The following is a 20,207-nucleotide window of genomic DNA, read 5'->3' on the forward strand; positions in this document are numbered from 1 at the left end:
AAAACTAAGATACTGCTTTGTTCTTATATTATTACAAATATGCTGACCTTTTCTAAAGCCTGATTGACATACATCAATTATGGGATCAAGACAAACCTTCAATCTTTTTGCAAAAATACGTGCAAAACAAAAATGTTTGCATCATTATTGATTAGTGTAACAGGGCACCAATTTTCTAATAATAATAAATCCTTATTGGGCTTTGGTACTGTTTTATGTAAAAGTTTACAATTTCCCCATTCAGTCCACAATGTCATTAGTGGTAAGCCAGTAGAGAGGGTTAAAACAAACCTAGATTTTTTGCACCCACAGATTTCAGATATTCAAATCGTTGTATCACGGCCAAATATTGTCCTAAAACACACCATACATCAATGGAAAGCTTATTAAGTGTTGTATGAATGGTGATGTATAAATATTTGGTTTGTGGTCCAGGGTTACAAATATTATTATTATTAATTCATGCGTTGAGGGTGAAGTATGTAAAATTATAATTGATTATAAAATAAAATAAATCTCAAAATGAGGGAGTTACAAAAGTCTGAAATTTGTGGTAAACTACACAATAACAAACTGCACAAATTTGTTTATTGTCACATATAACACACTCAGAGCTGAAACTGAAATAAAAATACAACAACAGTACAAAAAGCTTATGTTCTTTGTCCACTTAAATAGAAAATTACAGAACATCTAAAAATGTAAACCTATTATCTGGATGAAAAAAACCTGACCATTTTTACAGTAGCATTACAGATTTATTTGTAAGAGAATTGTTTAAATCATAATATGTAAAAAAAAACTGAATTTAAGTCAGATGCATATTCAGCGTTAAAAAGCACAGTTATGAGACCAAGCCGTATGATGTGATTTCTTATTTCTCTTTCAAAGTATTTGGCTGATTGAAGTGCTGTAAGTCTAAATAGAAAGGCCATTGTGGCATTTATTTACACAGTTATTCTAATCAACCAGGTCCAAACATAAAACAAGAGCTAGGTTGTCAACATGGGGAAAGAGTCTCTAGGAAGGACGTACAGTACCAACATACTATCTTCAGAACCTTCCATGTATATCTGCAACCTAAATTTTGAGAAGAAAACAAGTCTTAAAAAACTAAAAGAAAAGTCAATGCAATGTCCCTGATGAGGATTGTCCAAGAAATATTGCAAAGAGTGCAATCTACCTAACACGGAAGACAATAAACATCAAAAATAGCGCTACATCTCAAATCAGTGCAAGTATTAGACTGAGTACAACTGCAAAATGACAGCAGTGCCAACTGCAATAAATGTTTCTCCAACATACAACATTTTTGAATCACAAAGATATACAATAGATGTGGATGTCAACAAACAGATAAAAAAATTACACAGCAGAAAAACATTACGTTGTGTATATATGGATGACATACATTTCTATTCTGTTTAAATAGCTTTTAACAAGATATATCTCTCATGTCTGTCTAGAAAAGACTTTAACATTTTGGCAACCTCCTTTTATAATCAAACACAGAGAAAATGATTATAAAAATTATATCATCACCAAACGATGCAGAACTCAAAACCAATTAATTTGGGAAGGTCATACATTCACCAGCAAAGCTTCTCTGCACTATGTATGGCACTGCCACGTCCTTAAAAAAGGTTTAGAATTAAACTTGTATCACAAAAACATTATTGTTATGAAACTTAATGATCATAAAGTGACTTTGCCTTTAGAAAAAACATTCAGCATAAACTCAAATTTCCCATTCACAAAAATCATGAAACTTTTTCACTTTACAATTTTTCAACTACTGCTTCATGCACTTGGATTTTTAGGCATATTTGAAACAAAAATATGTATATTTAAAATATAAAAAGAAAATTATGGAGACGTTATTGTATTTTCGGTCCTCATAAAAGTTTCTTCATGATCACAGATTCTTTTTCACGGAGTCAAATTAAGTACTTTTAGCTCACAACCACTTTTTGTAATTTCCTCAATCAATTTATTTGAAGGCTAGACAAACAAAATAAAAACAACTAAAAATATATTCTAAACGCCATCTTTCAATCAATTTTCAGCAATAGTAACTAGAAAGTAAATCAAGTACAAAAATGTCACAGCAGAGGTTAAACTTAAAACTATAAAAACCAAATCTAACTGATCTAACTTCCCCCAAAATGTTGTAATTGCAACCATTTGATAAATCACAGACCAAAGGATTTACAGTACAGTTTTAAAGTGAAAAACATAATATATGTTGAGCCAATGTGTTACTCAAGTCATGTATCTGTTTCACATGAGCAGCAGAAATTCCAAATACAAAAAGGTATAAAATCTTAAAGAAAATAAAAGGACAAAAGTGTATATGTTTTTACATTGATTTCAGTTGTAATTAATGGACATTGTACCATTTCCAAACTAAAGGTGGAACTCTATTCAACGCCGTGGAGCAGTAAAACGACCCTCACTCAGACCAGCGCCTCTACTAGTACCCGCGCCTGGTTTAGGTACAGCGGCACCTCGCGACGGTGGACCCCTGCCATCACGGTCTCGTATCATACCACCTCTGGCAATGCCACGCGGTCCACCTGCACCACGATCATTACGCCTTGCGTCCCTCCGATCCTCTCCACTACGAGTTTCCCGTTCACGCATGGCCCTCGTCTTTTTTTCCTCCACGTTGAGACGCACATCACCACGGAACATAATGGGCTGAACACAGATGTAGGGAGAGACAACAGAAGGGTTAAAAAAATGTAAATTATGTCATTATTTACCTAATACTCAATTGGCTGTCTTTGTTCTTTGCAACCAAAACCAATTTTTTTACACCAAGTGTGAATAGTGACTGACTCTTCTCAGGATTAAAAAACCCACACAAAAGCATAAATAAATAACTCCATGTGACTCGTGCCGCATATTTTATGTGTATAGTCATGGAAGCTTTAAGAAGTTGAGAAGGGGGGGCACTATTCACTAAAACTGTAAACAAAAAAACAACACAATATTTATAATCCTTTTTGATTTTGGTTCTGAGGAACAAAGAAACCCTGATTTCAGCAACATGAAGGGGTGAGTAAATGAAAACCATTTAACACATTACATTTGGTGACAAAAATATTAAACTTATATCTTACTTTGATTCCTAAAATTCTTTGCACCGGTTCCGAATCATCAAAGACAACAAAGCCAAAGTTGGGTATCTTTCCTCCAGTGCCCTTGGTGTTAATTCGTAACTCAACAACATTTCCAAATGCTTAATGGAAAAGACAAAGAACAAGCACAATTGTAGATATGACATTGAATTGACTTCCTCTTTGTTAGATATGAGGGAACAGGTTAGCATCAACAACCCCCCCCCACAAAAAATAATAAACTTACTCATAAAGAAGTCTTTGAGTTCACTCTCATCAATGTCATGAGGAAGATTTCCAACAAATAGCTGATGACTATCTGGATACCGGAAGAGCCTTCTGTTGTCAATCTCACTCGACTCATCACCTCTCCCTGAGTAACATACAGGTGGAATTTCATCAACTATGACTATGCAGGCACCAACAGCACCAATCTGTTTCTGTCAACACTGTCCGATTAAGCAGACTAGTATAAACAAATAGCCGAAGCATATTTGCAGCTGAATGACATAATTACCTTTATTTACGAAGCTGAAATGTGGTTTTCCAGTTTGAGATTCCGAGATGCCATCTAATGATGAAATAAATAAAAATTTAGCATTGAACAAAAAGGCAACCAAAAAACTTGTCTAATGGGAATAGACCATAAATGAAAAACATTTGTGACCCCGCCTGTGAAAACCCAGCTAAAGTAATTATCTTTGTGATTTACTGTTTTTTTTTATAAAATCATCCTAGATAATGTAAAGAACATTCTGTGAAAAAATACCCTTGATATCTTTAAAACTAACTGAGGCCGAAGATTGAAATTAAAGTGAAATCAAAACTTTGATGCTCATAATCTAGATTTTGCTTGGCTTTCACATGCAGAGTCACATTTAATGAATATATTTTTAAAAAACTGACATTATTGGAAAGACAACATAAATATTAAGTTATACCAGATCTAGGCCCTCTTAAGTTTACAAAGGGTCTGTCACGGACACGCTGGTCACATGGATGAATTAAAGCTGGTGACGCGTCAAGCTTGGTCTCAAGTCTGGGCTAAGAGCAGTAAAAAAAAACATGGAAATAACACATAGATCAATTTTAAAAACTTAGCATTAAGGTAGCTTTTATGGGGGCCGTTTCCTGGGCTTAAGCTAGTCCTAGACTAAAATGCTTTTTTGATGTCTTAACTTAAAACGGCTTGCACTAACATATCTTAAAATAAATCAGTTTCATCGTTTTGTCTCAAGATTCACACACCGTACATTTTTTTTTGAAAGGTATGTTTGTAAAAACTACTTAAATGTCCTAATATAACTAAGTCCTAGTCCTGGATTAAAGGAGCGGTGAATCAAAAACTCAATTTTAACTTGATAATTTGTTATATAAGAGGTCATCATACTTAAATGAACATCCTGCAAGTTTCAGAACTGAAAACGTCCGTGCTACTGAAATATAACCGTCTTTGGCACCAAGCCAGCTAAAAACTCCAGTCTAAAATTCGGAAATCTATGACGTCAAAGTAGAATTGAAACACCTCCCCATAACCAAAAGGACAAGTCTACTTTTGTAGCCCCGCCCACAGCTTCGCGTGACACGTGTGTCTCAGTAAGTAAACATGTCTTTAAAGATTGACAAATTTAACCAAAATGACTTTTTAAATACATTTTTTCTGAGAGACTTTTATTTTGACGCGGTGATCTGTTATGATACCATGGAAACGCTTTTTCGGTTGTGAAAGAACCGCGTGGGAACAACCATGGGAACAACAGAGAAGCTAAATACTTCAATTCGGAGGCTTGGAACTTAACATTAGCAATATGCTTGGATAAAGTTTGCTTTTGAAGAAGTTCCAGCTCGTGTGGGGAGCGTTTGTTAACGTTGTGGACATGGATTCATTTGTAAAGAAGTCGATGCTGGATTTGCAGAGAGACTCAGTCAGAAGCACCACTTATATTGGATCTGACAACAATGACACAGCAGTATAATTCACAGTAAGACATTTTACTTTATTTAAGTTACTGCGTTTCACTATTGCTTTGTTAAAAGAGATTGCTTGATGTGTCCTGTTGTAACATCCGTGTCTAAATACGTTTGTTGACTGTTTTAATTTACTAAAAACATTAAACGATTAATAAAGGTACAACACTTAACAATACGACTGTAATTTAAAGGTAGAAATATACAAAGTTAGTTATAAGGAAGGATTTATCAACCGCAGTTTAGATTCTGATGCCCGTTTACTGTGTTGTACACGGTAATTTAGGCGAGTTGCGTTTGAAAGGTCAAACACTCAACAAAGCTTATTTTTTATCATATAACTGTGGTATTTAACATTACGTGAATGTAAAAGCAACCTCACAAGCACAATAGAAATATACAAAGTTATTGATAAGGATTTATTAGCCGCAGTTTAGATTCGGATGCACGCTTACTGTGTTTTATACGGTAATTTAGTCACGTCGAGTTTTGTTTCTACTTTAATATACGTATTGTCATTTATGTGTATCATGTTTAGCACCCAGAATCTTTTGTGTCTCAAACATATTTGTGTTCGGCTGCTATTTTTATCACATTAATGTTTTTAAAACATTTCCCTACATGTAATGACGGGGAATGAAGCTGTCCAATCATAGCAGTGGGTGTTTACGTTCAGGTCTTCAATGCGGCCCGCCCCTTCAAACGAACCATTTCTCAAGACAGCCACTAATCCATGTTACAAAATAGCGTATTACTTATTGCTTTTGATGTTTTTGAATGTAAAAACAACGCGAAATGCATAAGTAGACATCAATCAACGTCATAAAGCAATAAAATCGACCAATTCACGGCCCCTTTAATCTAAACCCTGTCTGGAAAACCGCCACATAAAGAATAAATAACTTAAAGTAGCTACCTGTGAGTTTGGTGCTTTAACAACATGGGGTGAACTTCCAGAGGATGGAACAGTCCCACTAAGAGGCAAATTTTTGCTGGTCACAGAGGCCCAAGAGAAAGTCTGAAATGACAATCATGATTTAGCATAACAAAATATATTAGAACTTATTTCAAGTAAATACTATACAGTTCAACCAAGATTTAACTTTTTTGGGTATTTTTGCAAACAAAATGACTGACTTGGCAAAAACAAAAAAACTGATTTTTTAAATTACGATACCATAAATACTTGGCTAAGGTAAGTAAAGGGTTAAATAATCAAGTAATAATTAGCCATACAATAAGAACAAAGAAGCAAATGAAAATAGAACATAAATATAAACAAAGATACAGACACAACCAGTCCTTTAAGTTTTTACCATTTGTTCTTGATTAACATTAAGAGGGTGATTCTCACGAAACCATTGAAACACCACGGCACTAATGATTTTAGCTTTAAAATGTGTAATATACTAACACTAAAATGCATCAGAATTAACACAATACTGTGTTCTACCTTGCACAATGTGTGATTTCAACATAAGAATTTATAATTGTAAATTTTATCTCATTTTCTGCTGAAATTCTCATTACCGCAATGTGTCCGGCTGTGTTTGAACATGCGTTATGTTGTAATTTAATCAAATTAACACAAAAATATTAAGGAAAAAAATAAATGGATGTTTTGCTAGACTACTTTAGATGACAGAAAAAATATTTACTGAATATTCATGTATAATAATAATGAAGAAAAATTAGGAAAATGATGTGTCCATGCCTGCTGTTCTCATCCTGCGCAACACTTTTTGAGAACAGTTTAAGCACACATACAGAATTTTAATAAAGTTTGATTTTGAGTGACCAAGCACATGGACCAGTTACTTCAAGATGGCTACCAGGTAAGATCATTTTTTTACAGTTAATTAGAAATATTGTCTTGTCAGAATGCTTACACGACATTTTGATTATCATTACCGCAACAGATGCTTATTAAATGTTAATTTGATTAATAGAAGCATAATACTTTGATTTTAAATGCATGTGCAGAATCTCCAAATTATGTTCTTTCAGGTTTGTCATGTCATTTTGAAAATATGTCAGTGTTGATGTTTTCTGACTGTTGCGGTAATGAGATTTCTTAGGACTAATCTTTTTAATTATGTTACAAAAAGTGTTAAATGATAAGTAAAGGTTTTTAAATTAATGTTCCCATTTACTCCAGACTTTGTTTTTCAATGTCTGGTGGGAAAAAAGTAAATTTAAGCAATTTTTACATTTTCATGCTTGACATTTTTATGAGAATCACCCAAGAAGACACGTAGAAAAGAAGACAAACACCGCTGCACACAAAAACATTAATTGCACATCAATGTAATTTTTTTTACTTTATTAAATGACCAAATTACACTTTATTTTAATACAATGGTGGTCCTCACAAGCTGTTAAATGCAGCTTTGCTGAACTGTGCCATAAACGAGACACTATTGGTTATTTAAAAAAGGGGAAGGGTCTTCTCAATAGTTCCACACTGACTTCCTGTTGCAATTAAAATTAAGCAACCACTTAAACTAATGCTGCGCATTCCAGGGCACGCATTCAGTAAGGCTTTAAAGGCAGGTTAGGCACATTTTTTGCTGGTTAAAAATCTCCTTAACATCCTGAGTCAATCACTGACTAAAGTGGTCTAAATATCTCCTTTGAAAGGCATAAGAACATAACATGTACGTCCAATCATTCCATTCTGTTCAAAATCGAAGACAGAATGCCCTACTTGTCTCTCAAATTACTTATTTGCATACCTCCGAGTCCGCACACCCTGTTCACGCAGACAATCTCCCATTATCAACAATGTTATTAAGTCCACAGTTTTCCTGGGGAATTGGACTATTTTGCCACTGGTTGTTTTTTCCCGCAAGTTAAATGATTCAGTCATCTATCATTCATCAGCTGTCAATCTTAAGGTGAGATGATTTTATTTATGAAAGCAAAGTATTGGTATTTGGGCTAGGACCATTGCTCTATTAATTGGACATTGGAATGGTTTTGTTATGCAGATCTGGCAAATCTGCATGTTCCATTACACTATGCAGGCCAAGCAAGAATGGAAGGCAAGCAGCAACTACTTAACATTCCTCCTGAACTGACAAAACATGGCACAGGAAAAGGACGTAAAAACAAATTTTGCGAGTTTAAAAGTTTTCTGAAATACTTGTGCTGGCGAGGTGAATCACACAAAAACAAACTCAAAAACACCCTTGCTTTGGCCAGAGTTTGTTCAAAATTGTTCGTTTATTTTAGGGATGAACCGATACCACTTTTTCCTTTATTGATACGATACCGATCTGATAGTACTGTATTTCATGAACAATTTAAAATTGCACACACATATATACTGTACACACAAAAGCAAAAGAATGTCAAATGTGTAGAGCTCTTACTGCTCCATCTGTATAATTTTACATTTAAAAAAATAAAATTTAAAATGATTTACAAGAATGTCAGTGTTCTAAATGACTGATTAATCATGGCGGTGTTTAAGAGGACATATGATAGGTACGTTTGAGCAAATAAATAGGCTAAATATATTTTCCTTAATTTCCAAAACTGTTACATTAAAAAAAGTCTTCAAAGCAGATGGGTGTTGATGGGAATGATGCGCTTAAACATCCTGTCATTTACACTTATCCCGGGCACAAAATGATGCACCCCAAAGAGAATAGATATTTTATGTGCTCAGCACATAGTGTATTACATTCATCCATCGGTTCCATTCAGATTTTGTTAAATCATATGTTTAAAGGGTCATTATGGTCCACAACACATTTCTTTTTAGATGTTTACATTTATATGTGTGTTGCACATCACTTACAGTGGTGTGAAAAAGTGTTGTCCCCCTGATTTTTTCTTGCATGTCCGTCATACTTAAATGTTTCAGCTCATGAAACCAATCCAAATACTAATCAAAGATACCACAACTAAACACAACATGCAGTTTTTAAATGAAAGTTTTTGTTATGAAGGGAAAACAAAATCCAAATCCACATGGCCATGTGTGAAAAAGTGCTTGCCATTACCCCCTGTTTTTGGAAGTTGTGTGTCTCATTACGTCTGCCGTAAAAGTAACACAGCATTTCAGAAACAGAACATCATACCAACAGTAAAATATGGTGGTGGTGGTGTGATGGTCTGGGGCTGTTTTGCTGCTTCATGACCTGGAAGACTTTCTGTGATAAATGGAACCATGAATTCTGCTGTCTACCAAAAAATCCAGACAATGTCCGGCCATCTGTTCGTGACCTCAAGCTAAAGTGAACTTGGGTTCTGCAGCAGGACAATGATCCAAAACCATAGACTGTAAAAAAGATGGACATAGTGTCCGTGATATCACCCATAGGTTTCTGAAGATCGTTTTTGAAGCTTAAAGTAGGCAGTGCCTGCCGTTGCCATCTTGGCCGCGCGTCACCACGGATCATTCAAGGATATCCGAAAATGGGTAAAGAGGCGGGATGTGGGGGAAGCTGAGGTGGCTGGTTGCTGAAACCCCCCCCCAGCTCAACTCTAGTGACTGCAGTAGCAGTTCACCCCTCACTTAAGTGGCCACGCCCTTAATTATGCAGAACTTTAAGGCTTAATTTAATTTAAACAGATTACAAAAAAGTCACCCCCTCACAGTTGTCATGAAAGGCAAAATTAGCTATACAGACCCCCCCAAAAATTTGTACCATGTTGTAAACATATTTTCTACTATAAAGTTGGGCATTTTAACATGGGGATCTATAGACCCTTTTACTATTTGTATACAATGATTTTATCAACTTTTTCAACAAAGCTACCAGATCTGTGTATTATAGTGGAGTGGATAGAAGACGTTAGCAGATGGCCAAATACATATATACGAATATATTATATCAGTGCAACCAAACGCAACAACCAGACAATTTGATGCTGGGAAACCATTTTGATAAACTTTCTGAGTTGCTAACATGTTGGAACCACTGGGGAACACCACCACTTCCATTGCCAAAATGCACGCGCAGGCTTTTTGATCATGTGGGGTGTAAAAGGGTCTAAGGGAATTGACTCCCTTTTTGAGCCAGCCTCTAGCAGCCAGTTGATAAATTGCAGTTTAAATCACTTCCGTATTGGTTTTATCAGAGAGATCAGAAGGTTGCCCCTAGTCCAAAACACACCAGCAAGTCCACCTCTGAATGGCTGAAGAAAAACCAAATGAAGACTTTGGAGTGTCCTAGTCAAAGTCCTGACCTCAATCCTATTGAGATGCTGTGGTATATGACCTTAAAGGCGGTTCATGCTCAAAAACCCTCAAATGTGGCTGAATTACAACATTTCTGCAAAGATGAGTGGGTCAAAATTCCTCCACAGCGCTGTAACAGACTCATTGCAAGTTACTGCAAACGCTTGATTCCAGCTGTTGCTGCTAAGGGTGGCCCAACCAATTATCATGTTTAGGGGGCAAGCACTTTATCACACAGGGCTGTGTGTTTGGATTTTGTTTTTCCTTTATAATAAAAACCTTCATCCAAAAACTGCATGTTGTGTTCACTTGTGTTATATCCGATAAACATTTACACTTGTTTCATGATCTAAAACATTCTGCGACAAACATGCAGGAAAAAAATCAGGAAGGGGCCATCACTTCTTCACACCACAGTAATAGCGGTCACAAATTGTATTACAAAGTTGAAACTTTGTAGTATAAACATGACACTTTAAAATACAATTATTGTATGTGTAAATAAATCAAAAACAACAAAGGTGTGTCTGTAAAAGCGAATCTTTCAAAGTAAACTCAACCGTGGCTACGTGCCTATCGCCACGTTCGACAGTACAAATTATTTCTTGGGCTGCACGCGGACGACCATGGACCAGTGCGGTGCCCCCCGAAGCCGATTATTACGTCACAGGACGGCACGCGTACACGGACGGACCGAGTATACTTCGGGCATTAGGGTGCAAACCCTCGTGACCGTATACACCTCAAGTGGTTAAACAAGCCTCAGTTACTAATTCTAAAATGACCAGTGGCTGAATGATATACACGTTGAAGTGTTTGCCATGATGATATTGGGGGAATATTGCATGGCTGGAAAAGCCTCGCAGCCAATCAGATACGAAAACCAGAAACAACTGTTATATAAATCGGTATATACTTACATTTCAACCTTTTGCTCTGCAATAATGACATGAAACACATAACATTTGCCAACAACAATTATACTGTAATAAGAGATATGGTACTTCATGTACAAATTGCTCCAAATGTCAAAATTTATGTACCTTAGGTGGCTCCTGTACGTGAGGTGGGGTTACCACTGGAACTGGTGATGGTGCCTTCTCCTCAAACTCCTCTAGAATTTTCTCCTCAACCTTAAGCTCCTCAGGCTTGGGTTCCTGTGAAACTTCAGACTCTGATTCCATTCCTGGCTCCTCATGTGCTTCTTCAACACCATTGCTACAGCTGAAAGAAGATTTTTGTTAAGTGGTCACTAGAATATTTATAAAGTGGGGAGCAGTAATTCACACAAGCAAAGATTTACTCAAATTATAGATTTTTGTTCAAAAGAAGTATGCTATATCAGGATTAACATACCCACCCAAATATGCTATAGCCTTATAAGTTAAAATGGACACTGTATGTGAATTACCTCACAGGATGTGTTTCATAGTAGTTAGCGTTACTAGGACTCTCCTGGAGAGGTTCAGGTGATGGTTGCCTGTCTTCCTGCTCATCAATCTCTTCTTCTGACTCTGTCCAGGGAGAACACATGAAGTGCAAAAATCATGTTTTTTCTAACGTAACAGGCCTTCAGCAGCTTAGCCTAAAGAAATTCCAATGTCAACACATGCAATGCAAATACTTTTGAATATGGTCTCATACATAATACCATTTTATACAGCAAGTGCTTTATGTATACACATAAATATAATTATTCTTAATTATCAACTAACCTTCATCAATTTCAGCCTCAGAGTCCCCAAAAACTTCATCCTCATATCGAAAGATGTCATTGTGAACGTAAAATTTGTTTGCCACAGAACCCTAGACACAAACACGGTCAAAGATAAACAAAGCAGATAATGGTTAGGATAGAACATGACAATTCATATGAATTTCTCAGCATAATAAAACGCAACAAGACTCAGATTAAAACGTTGAAAAAAAAAACTATTTTGCATACATTTTATACACACAATTTTCTGTTTTTAATTCGTGAATCAATTTATTGTTTAATTTTTGTCTATTAATTATTTACACACATATGTTTGTACAGTTTAAAAGCCTGTTGTTGATACTGTTAGGTTTAAGGCTTGTTATATTTATGTAATTTCTGTTCTATTTCTTTATATTGCTTAAGCCTTTATCTGTAACTTATTTTACCATGAGAAAAATTGGCCAACCATATTGTCCTACATACTGAAATACTTTATCATTATGAATAACATATTTCATAAAATGAAACACACAGTCTATAAAAGGTCGTCATCAGCATGAACTATGTTTTTTCTTCTGTATCCAATAAATTGGTTTCCAGCACAACAATTACCTCACAAAAATAGCCACACAATAGTACATAACCTTAACATCCTTCAGAGGTTAAGTAATGCCTAGTTCATAGTCAATTGCAGTGGTCAGGCTCAAGGCTAAAACTGCTACAAGTTGGTGCATTTTCGTTTTCACTTTTACATGAAATAACATTTTTTCTATTAATCAGTGTTTAAAGGTTGTAAAAACAAGGTATGACTACTCAATGGAAAGTCTTGATGTAATTTTGGATAAACGCATATGGTTATAATTATTTTACACACCTCTGGGGCCAGCACAAATGTCTGTAGGAACTTCCGCATAGGTTGTCCACTATTGGAAAGTTCTCCCATTACCTGGACAACCACACCATCGTTCAGAGTGGCATGGGCATCCACATGTCGGATTTTTGTGTGACACTCACTGAATTGCAGGGACATTACCTTCTTATGTATCTCCTATAGAGAAGCACAAGAAATATTGCTGGTTATTTTTATGATCCTGATTTTTCACACGTTACACATAAACGTAACAAACATAAGACTTACAGCTTGTCCATACACTGCCTCTGACAGCTGCCCATTTGAATCCAGTCCACCGTGGACATAAGATGAGTTTCTCCCATAAAATCTAAATAATGAGTAAAGAAGCATTTTAAATATTTGTAATTTTTCTAATAGTCATGGAACATGAAGAACTGATTATGATTTTCTGGCATCTACCTATGCAGAAAGTCTGGTGCTTTATTGAGCAGTGTGTAATACTGTCTTACGAACTCCCGCCCTACCAGCAGGGGACTGGGCTTCTCCATCACCATTTCCTTGCTAAAGAGTCAGAAACTTAAAAATAATAATAATAATAATAATAATAATAATTATGATAACAATAATAATCTGAACATTAAACATACAACGTTTTAAAACAAAAGCAATGTTTCTGATAGCAAATTTATTTAGCAGATTAATATCTTTGTACTCAGTATCTTTAACCTTTCAAAAGGACCCTAAATGCGTTTCGTTTATTATGATTCTTAAGTAAGAGCTGCATGTGCAGTGCATCAATAAACATGACCATCACAAACATTATTATTAAAAATCATATTTGGTCTCTAATAACTAACGTTAACGCCTTAATCAAAAGTATGACAAATAGGTTATGCTGTTAAAATGGACACCAAATAAGTATGTACAAAATAACGAATTAGGAGGATTTCTTTATTTGAGTCACTTACCTCTTTCTGTGATCTATGATTTATGTAAGTGATGATAAGTGATCAAAACAAGAAATGTTTTAAGTTCAAAACTCAAAACTGTAACAGTTGTATAAGCGTCAGTGTCCGCTGCTTGAAATCACACAGCGAGATAAATTTCATCTGTTTAGAATAGATTCTTATTGTCTAACCCCTGCGAACTGGGACCAGAACCCCCGTCACACTAAACCAGCCAATCAGTTTCTTACACTCTATAACACAATTACGACGTCACTGCAACGCATTATTCACAATCTGTAAACAACTCCATAGTTTACACGAATTACGGCTAAAACCTTAAAATAGTAACTAGTTATATAGGTTCTTTATATGATCAGGTATTGGTGGTTTATTACTATAGGAGATCACTCAATTTCACTTTCATCGACGGTAGTACATTTTTACGAAGCACTTCCTTGTGTTACATTTATTAATGGCCGACTTATTTATTTAAATGTGCTAAAGTAATTTACTATTTTTGTAATGCATTTCATGTGATAAACAATACGCGTATACACTGGTGTTTTATAAATCACCAAATTATCGCGAAGGGGGTTGCTCTATAAAGTTACAGCTGAAACACAGCACTTCCGTCGGAACGTTTTACTCGAAACACATCAGAGAGAAATAAGCAAATAAGAGGCTACAAGATAAGTATTCCGTGTGATACAAAACCAATTGCCTTTAGGGGGCGTTTCACGGCTCACACAAACACATTTCTGGTTAGCAACATTAGAAAGCTCTTTGTTTTATTAAGTTTTGTCTGTCACAAAACATAAAATAAATAATGGAAAATACATGTATTGTTAGACTTGTGCAAAACATTTTAACGATAAGATAAAGATCGAAGATAAAATAATTTTAATTTAGCCAATAAACGAGACTAACCTAACCAACCTTTGTTGCCATTTAATTTAAATACACCGTGAATGGATAAAATGAAGCTAGAAGAATACTAAAAATTTCAAATCCAGTGCGTTTGACGTGTTAAGGACATCGACCCTGTTTCTAAGCCCCGCCCATTTCTAATACACGCTCATCTTACTTAACACTCTTCCTGTTTGTTTATTTCTGTGGTCAGAGACCATTGCAAGTGGCATAATAATAGCTGCTAACTGTATTCGTACTTATTTTCAGTGTTAAGCGTTTTTCCGGAATAGATTTTGTGTTGTAAAAATTGATAAAGCTTAGTGAGATAAAATTTAGCTAACGACGTTAGGTTAGCAAATCTAGACGTTGTCCGAAACAGAAATGCAGGTGTTACTCGTGTAAGTCACATTATCTCACATTGATTAGGTTAATTCGTTGTCTTATTTGAAATTTTATACAGTAACCGGTAACCAATGGCAGGAACAGTAAGTCTAGAACTGGACCCTATCTTTCTGAAAGGACTAGGATACCTTCACTCCAAGAGCAAAGACTCAGCAGAGAAACTAAAGGCCCTACTGGATGAGTCTTTAGCGAGGGGCAGCGATTCAGTCTATAAAACATCACTAAAGGTGATTAATAAAATCTATTTATCTATGTTTAACTGTCAGATGCTTTTAAGTTTTAACTTGCGTCTCATTCATTAGGAAGCTGAAGTGAGCAAGGTGTCATTACCAAAAATGACCAAGCAAGACTCCAAGTCCTCCTCCAGTTCATCGTCATCATCCAGCAGCAGCAGCAGCAGTAGTAAAACAAGCACCTTAGAGAAGACCAAGAAAGAGGGCGAGAAAAGGTCCCTGGAAAAGGTGCGTATAAAGTAATTTATGCTTTTCCAAATTACTGTATATGACATTATAGGAAACCACTAATTTAAGGTCATGTTATATGTAGATTAAGGTTGAGTCTGGCGATGGACCGGAGCCACCTAAAAAACCTCGTGTTGACAAACAAGACAGCCATTTATCTACAGTTGCTTTTCAAACCAAGGATATTCCAATCCCAGATTTCACAGACAATGATGAAACAAACGCTGATGACTTCGCCATGGAAATGGGCCTTGCTTGTGTGGTTTGTCGGTGAGTTGTTATGTGACAATGATGACTGGGTCAAATCCCAAAAATGACTGAGCCTTGAGCATTGTGACCTTGATCAAGGTGTTTAAAGGAACACGCCCAACATTTTGGGGATTTGGCTTGTTCGCTGTGTCCCCCAGGGTTGGATGGGTCCATGCATACCTTTCTCGTCTCCGTGCGTGCTGTGGCTCTGTCTGACGCAGCCCCCGCTAGCTTAGCTTGGCATAGCACAAAGGCTGGAAGTGAATAGCTCCAGCTAGCATACTGCTCCCAATACGTGACAAAATAACGCTGACATTTTCGTATTTATGTGTTGTGATTTGTATAGTCACACCGTGTACAAATAGCAAGGTCATATGAGACACAGACATTTTTGAACGGTATACATGCTGGGAACTGTTTGCTCGGAGGGCGAAGCACTGCTGCTTGGGCGGAATGATTTGCACAACTCTGACCGAACTCGCTTGTTCCCCACCAGGGGGCTTCGCTGGTGCTGTGAGCAAATCACTCCACCCATTAGCAGTGCTGCGCCTTCTGAGAATATAGTTCCCTGTATGTATACTGTTAAAAGATGGCTGTGTCTCATGTCACTTTGTTATTTGTACGTGCTGTGACTATACAGATTTCAACCCCTGGGTAGGAAGATGGTTGTTTTGTTTTGTCGCTTATTGGGAGCAGTGTGCTGGCTGGAGCCGTTTACTTCCGGTCTTTGTGCTGAGCTGGGCTGGCGGGGGCTGCGTCAGACAGAGTTACAGCCTGTACAGAGATGAGAAAGGTATGTATGGACTTATCTAATTCTGGGGGATACAGTGAATAAGCTAAATTCCCAAAATTTGGGCGTGTTCCTTTAAAGCAAGATTACTCCAGAGGAACCGAACCTTTTCGGTTTAAAGTGACTGCCAGTGGGCTTTGTGCCCAGCTGCACTACTTCCTGAGCTTCAGCCGGCTCCTTGTTTCCTGTCTGCCATTGTTGGACAGACTGATTAATCCAGCTGTGCCTGACCTCAGTAGTCACAAACAAACTGATTAATCCAGGTGTGCCTGACCTCATTAGTCACAACAACAACAATTCGACACACCTGGATTAATCAGTTTGTCCAATAATGGCAGACAGGAAACAAGGAGCTGGCTGAAGTTCAGGAGGTGATGCAGCTGGGCATAAAGCCTATTGACTTTAGTTTGTTAGTATGTATACTTTACTTGATAGATTCAGCACACATCGTTAATCATGAAATAGACAAGTACTGTTCACATACAGTATGTGAGCGATGTATGTGTGAAATCCAGCTTTCCTTTTTCTTTTCTCCTAGACAAATGACAGTCACCTCTGGCAATCAACTAGTGGAGTGTCAAGAGTGTCATAATTTGTATCATCAAGAATGTCACAAACCTCAGGTTACTGACAAGGATGTCAACGACCCACGACTTGTGTGGTACTGTGCTCGATGCACAAGACAAATGAAGCGAATGGTAAGATATGCCTGTATGTGTGTAACTTCATTACTTAATTGATTTGATGGTAGTGACACTCACTGGGGATGTGTTTCTTAATGTTTCAGGCCCAAAAGACACAGAAACCCCCACAGAAACCAGCAGTTCCTTTGGCAACAGCAGTACCTATGTTGAAAGATGCACTAGTGAAGAAGGCTGAGATAAAACCTAAACCTGAAACAGCAGGTTCATTCCAGGCCTTCAAGAGAACAGAGGTGAAGGTAAGTGTATTTACAACCAGCAGAGATAGTACAAACTTTACTGTGAAAGCAACATAACTTAGAATGATGAGATCAGTATTAGGGATGCACCAATACCACTTTTTCCTGTCCTTTATGCATATACGCATTCCATTTCCGTTAACTAAATATCTTTATGTATTTCTTTGTTCTTCACATTAAGCTATCTAGCAAATTAAGAAGACTTTAAAGGTGCCATAGAATGTAAAACTAGAGACAGATGAATAATAAGAGTTCTGTACATGATAATGACCAGCCTGGTCTCACTTTTAATATGCAGTATTAATGCATAGATTTCATGTTTAAATAGATGTAAATCTTATGCTTTATCAATTTTACAGCTACAAAACAAAAGATTTACAGATCTTTCATACCATAAAGATTGCTTTATAATTTCCCTTAATAACTATTTTATAGATAATGTTACCACCCTAACCCTACCCCAAACCCTACTTTTTAATAATGCATAAGGTATTTCTTTTATATTATGCAACGTAATGAACAGAAATGTGTAGAAAATGATAGTAACAATATAGCACTAAATAAAGCAATAAGCCCCACGAAGCGAAGTGCCTAAAACCCCCTTAGCTGTTATAAAATGCACTGTAACGCCACTGCTTCGCGGGGTTTATTGCTTTTATAAAATGGTTACTTCATATACATAGCAGGGTTTCATAAAATAAAACACAAATAAGTTGTAATTATATTAGTACAAATATTACTCTTCCACCAAACAAAGTAGTTCCTCAGAATCAAATGTGGCTGCAACAGAGTGCAGTTCTCAAGCAACACAGATGCAGCAAAGACAAAATGAAAATATGTACTGTTAGAAATTAAAAGCATAACAGACAGACAAGTGTAATCACAATAAAAAAAAAATTTGCGTGAAATTTCAAAAGAAGTACCAATAGTAGTTAAAATGACGATGTGCTGCAGCCATGGTTTTCTCTGGAGTAGTTATTTGAAATACAAGGAAGTATTAAAGTTATCAAGCTGCGCATTTCAAATTTAAAAAATACATGGACTGAAAGACAGCAATGTCGCCAATCTGTGATATAGCACAGAAGAGGCAAGGAGCGTATTTGAGAATAAATAGAAGGGAATTTGGGAAAAAATTTAGCTGATTTCATAGGGCTTAAACATATAGGGGTGGTTTCCCGGACAGGGATTAGTTTAAGCCAGGACTAGGCCTTAATTAGGAAATACAAACAAAAAACATTACTTGTGTGCATTTTGAGGCAAATCAAAGGGCACTGATGTATTATAAGAGTGTAAGTTGTTTTGAGTTTGGACAGTTCTTACATTTATTTTTAGGCTAGGACTAGTCTAAACCCTGTCCGGGAAACTGCCCCAAAACGTCTGTTTACTTAATGTGAGCTACTGACATGAGCCTCGCTGTAAAACAACCATTCAGAGCAGAGCCAAATATATTACATATGACCCTTCCAAATATATGTAATAATAACAGCTCATTTTATTCTGGGGACAAATCCCAGGATTGTAAATGGACATGTAAAACCATTTCTGGATCATTTTTGCACTTAATAAAGTCACATACCTTCCATGTAGATTCTGGAGAACAGTTAACGTATTGAAACAATGCATTTTTTGGCACCTTTAATTATAGTTCATGAAAACATTTATGGTGCTTTTACAATACTTTGTCCTTAATAGATTCACAGTAACAACAACGGGTAACGTACAGTATCAGATTTGGATCGGTCTCGTTAGTCCGTACCCGATCCAGCAAAAAAATATCTGGATCGCCCCGATACCCATCTTAGCTATCAGATTGGTGCATGCGTATGATGATCTTCAATAAGTTTTATTTTTCTATATAGACATCTGCAACATCAGGAATCTCTTCTGGCAGCAGCTCGTCTTTGCCCCCAGGTGGTGGCCTTACAGGGTGGGCCGCATTTACAAAGACTTCTAATGTGGGACCCTCCAGTACCAAGTTAGGCACCAGCCAGCCAGGTGGTAGTAAATCTACCCCACCTCCCTCAGGCTCTAAAGCTGTGGGACTTTCTGCACTGGCCAATGTTAAACCAGGTCTGGCCACCAAACCATCTGGAGGCAGCAGTGGTGGAACTGGTAATGGGAACAATGGCTCCAGCACAGTGCCCATTAAACCACCCCCTCCCCTCACACTTGGGAAGCAGGTGTTGAGCCGTTCGACGAGTGGAGACAGTGTGGGAAAAATGACTGTGACTGGATCATTGTCTCCTGGGGCAGCACCGTCTAGCAGCCTCGGAGGCAACGGTGGGTCAGGAAGCAATGGAGGGGGCAATGGGGGCAATACGGGTAGCAGTAATAACAACAACAACGGGGCTAAAGCATCAGCTGATGGAAAAGCACCCACTTCCCAGGAGTCTCAGCTCAATGCTATGAAACGTCTGCAGATGGTAAAGAAAAAAGCAGCACAGAAGAAACTGAAAAAATGAAAATAAAGAGGGTGAAAAAGCAGGATTAATTTGTTAGAGCAAAACAAATCCTGTATGTGAGGTCAGATACTTGTATTTCATTGTTACTGGTCATTCTGATGGTTTGGTTTGAAGATGTGCCTCATTCTGTCTTAACCAGCCACATAAATGCAAACAAGCTGCTCCATTTTAATGATGTGTTAATAAATAACATATTTTTTAATAAAAACTTGGA

General features: G+C 36.8%; 2 protein-coding genes across 5 annotated transcripts; one reads left to right on the forward strand and one right to left on the reverse strand.

Annotated features, from left to right (window-relative positions):
• Positions 1–571: 571 nt before the first annotated feature.
• On the reverse strand, positions 572–14,001 carry g3bp2a (G3BP stress granule assembly factor 2a). 2 transcript variants are annotated; one of them, XM_073863852.1, is made up of 13 exons: positions 13,802–14,001; positions 13,293–13,394; positions 13,119–13,200; positions 12,855–13,028; positions 11,997–12,087; positions 11,693–11,795; positions 11,325–11,505; positions 6,007–6,108; positions 4,064–4,166; positions 3,640–3,693; positions 3,370–3,495; positions 3,126–3,244; positions 572–2,700 (listed from the first exon to the last, which is right to left on the reverse strand). In XM_073863852.1, exons 2-13 carry the CDS (start codon positions 13,385–13,387, stop codon positions 2,425–2,427), a joined length of 1,506 nt encoding a protein of 501 aa, XP_073719953.1. In that variant the 5' UTR covers positions 13,388–13,394; positions 13,802–14,001; the 3' UTR covers positions 572–2,424. The 2 variants fall into 2 exon arrangements, with proteins under 2 accessions (XP_073719953.1, XP_055061286.1); XM_055205311.2 differs by having other exon boundaries at positions 13,293–13,409.
• A 69-nt stretch (positions 14,002–14,070) lies between these two features.
• Positions 14,071–20,201, forward strand: ints12 (integrator complex subunit 12). 3 transcript variants are annotated; one of them, XM_055205314.2, is made up of 7 exons: positions 14,071–14,209; positions 15,150–15,318; positions 15,394–15,552; positions 15,638–15,822; positions 17,130–17,289; positions 17,379–17,531; positions 19,391–20,201. In XM_055205314.2, the coding sequence occupies exons 2-7, from the start codon at positions 15,163–15,165 to the stop codon at positions 19,991–19,993; spliced, it is 1,416 nt and encodes a 471-aa protein (XP_055061289.2). In that variant the 5' UTR covers positions 14,071–14,209; positions 15,150–15,162; the 3' UTR covers positions 19,994–20,201. The 3 variants fall into 3 exon arrangements, with proteins under 3 accessions (XP_055061289.2, XP_055061290.2, XP_055061287.2); XM_055205315.2 differs by lacking the exon at positions 14,071–14,209 and having other exon boundaries at positions 14,836–15,318; positions 15,644–15,822; XM_055205312.2 differs by lacking the exon at positions 14,071–14,209 and having other exon boundaries at positions 14,842–15,318.
• The last annotated feature ends 6 nt before the right edge of the window (positions 20,202–20,207 follow it).

The sequence above is a fragment of the Misgurnus anguillicaudatus genome, chromosome 3, assembly GCF_027580225.2.
Source record: "Misgurnus anguillicaudatus chromosome 3, ASM2758022v2, whole genome shotgun sequence".
NCBI classification, from domain to species: Eukaryota; Metazoa; Chordata; class Actinopteri; order Cypriniformes; family Cobitidae; genus Misgurnus; species Misgurnus anguillicaudatus.

What these genes read in the sequence shown, in the direction of transcription:
- ints12 (XM_055205314.2), top strand. Translation starts at nt 15,163, where the DNA reads ATGGCAGGAACAGTAAGTCTAGAACTGGACCCTATCTTTCTGAAAGGA. An exon ending in CAAGACAAATGAAGCGAATG is followed by an intron (nt 17,290 to 17,378) that starts GTAAGATATGCC and finishes TTAATGTTTCAG; the next exon opens with GCCCAAAAGACACAGAAACC. An exon ending in TCAAGAGAACAGAGGTGAAG is followed by an intron (nt 17,532 to 19,390) that starts GTAAGTGTATTT and finishes TTTTCTATATAG; the next exon opens with ACATCTGCAACATCAGGAAT.
- g3bp2a (XM_073863852.1), bottom strand. Translation starts at nt 13,387, where the DNA reads ATGGTGATGGAGAAGCCCAGTCCCCTGCTGGTAGGGCGGGAGTTCGTA. An exon ending in CTTAAGAGGGCCTAGATCTG is followed by an intron (nt 3,694 to 4,063) that starts GTATAACTTAAT and finishes TTTCATCATTAG; the next exon opens with ATGGCATCTCGGAATCTCAA. An exon ending in ACTCAAAGACTTCTTTATGA is followed by an intron (nt 3,245 to 3,369) that starts GTAAGTTTATTA and finishes TTTTCCATTAAG; the next exon opens with CATTTGGAAATGTTGTTGAG.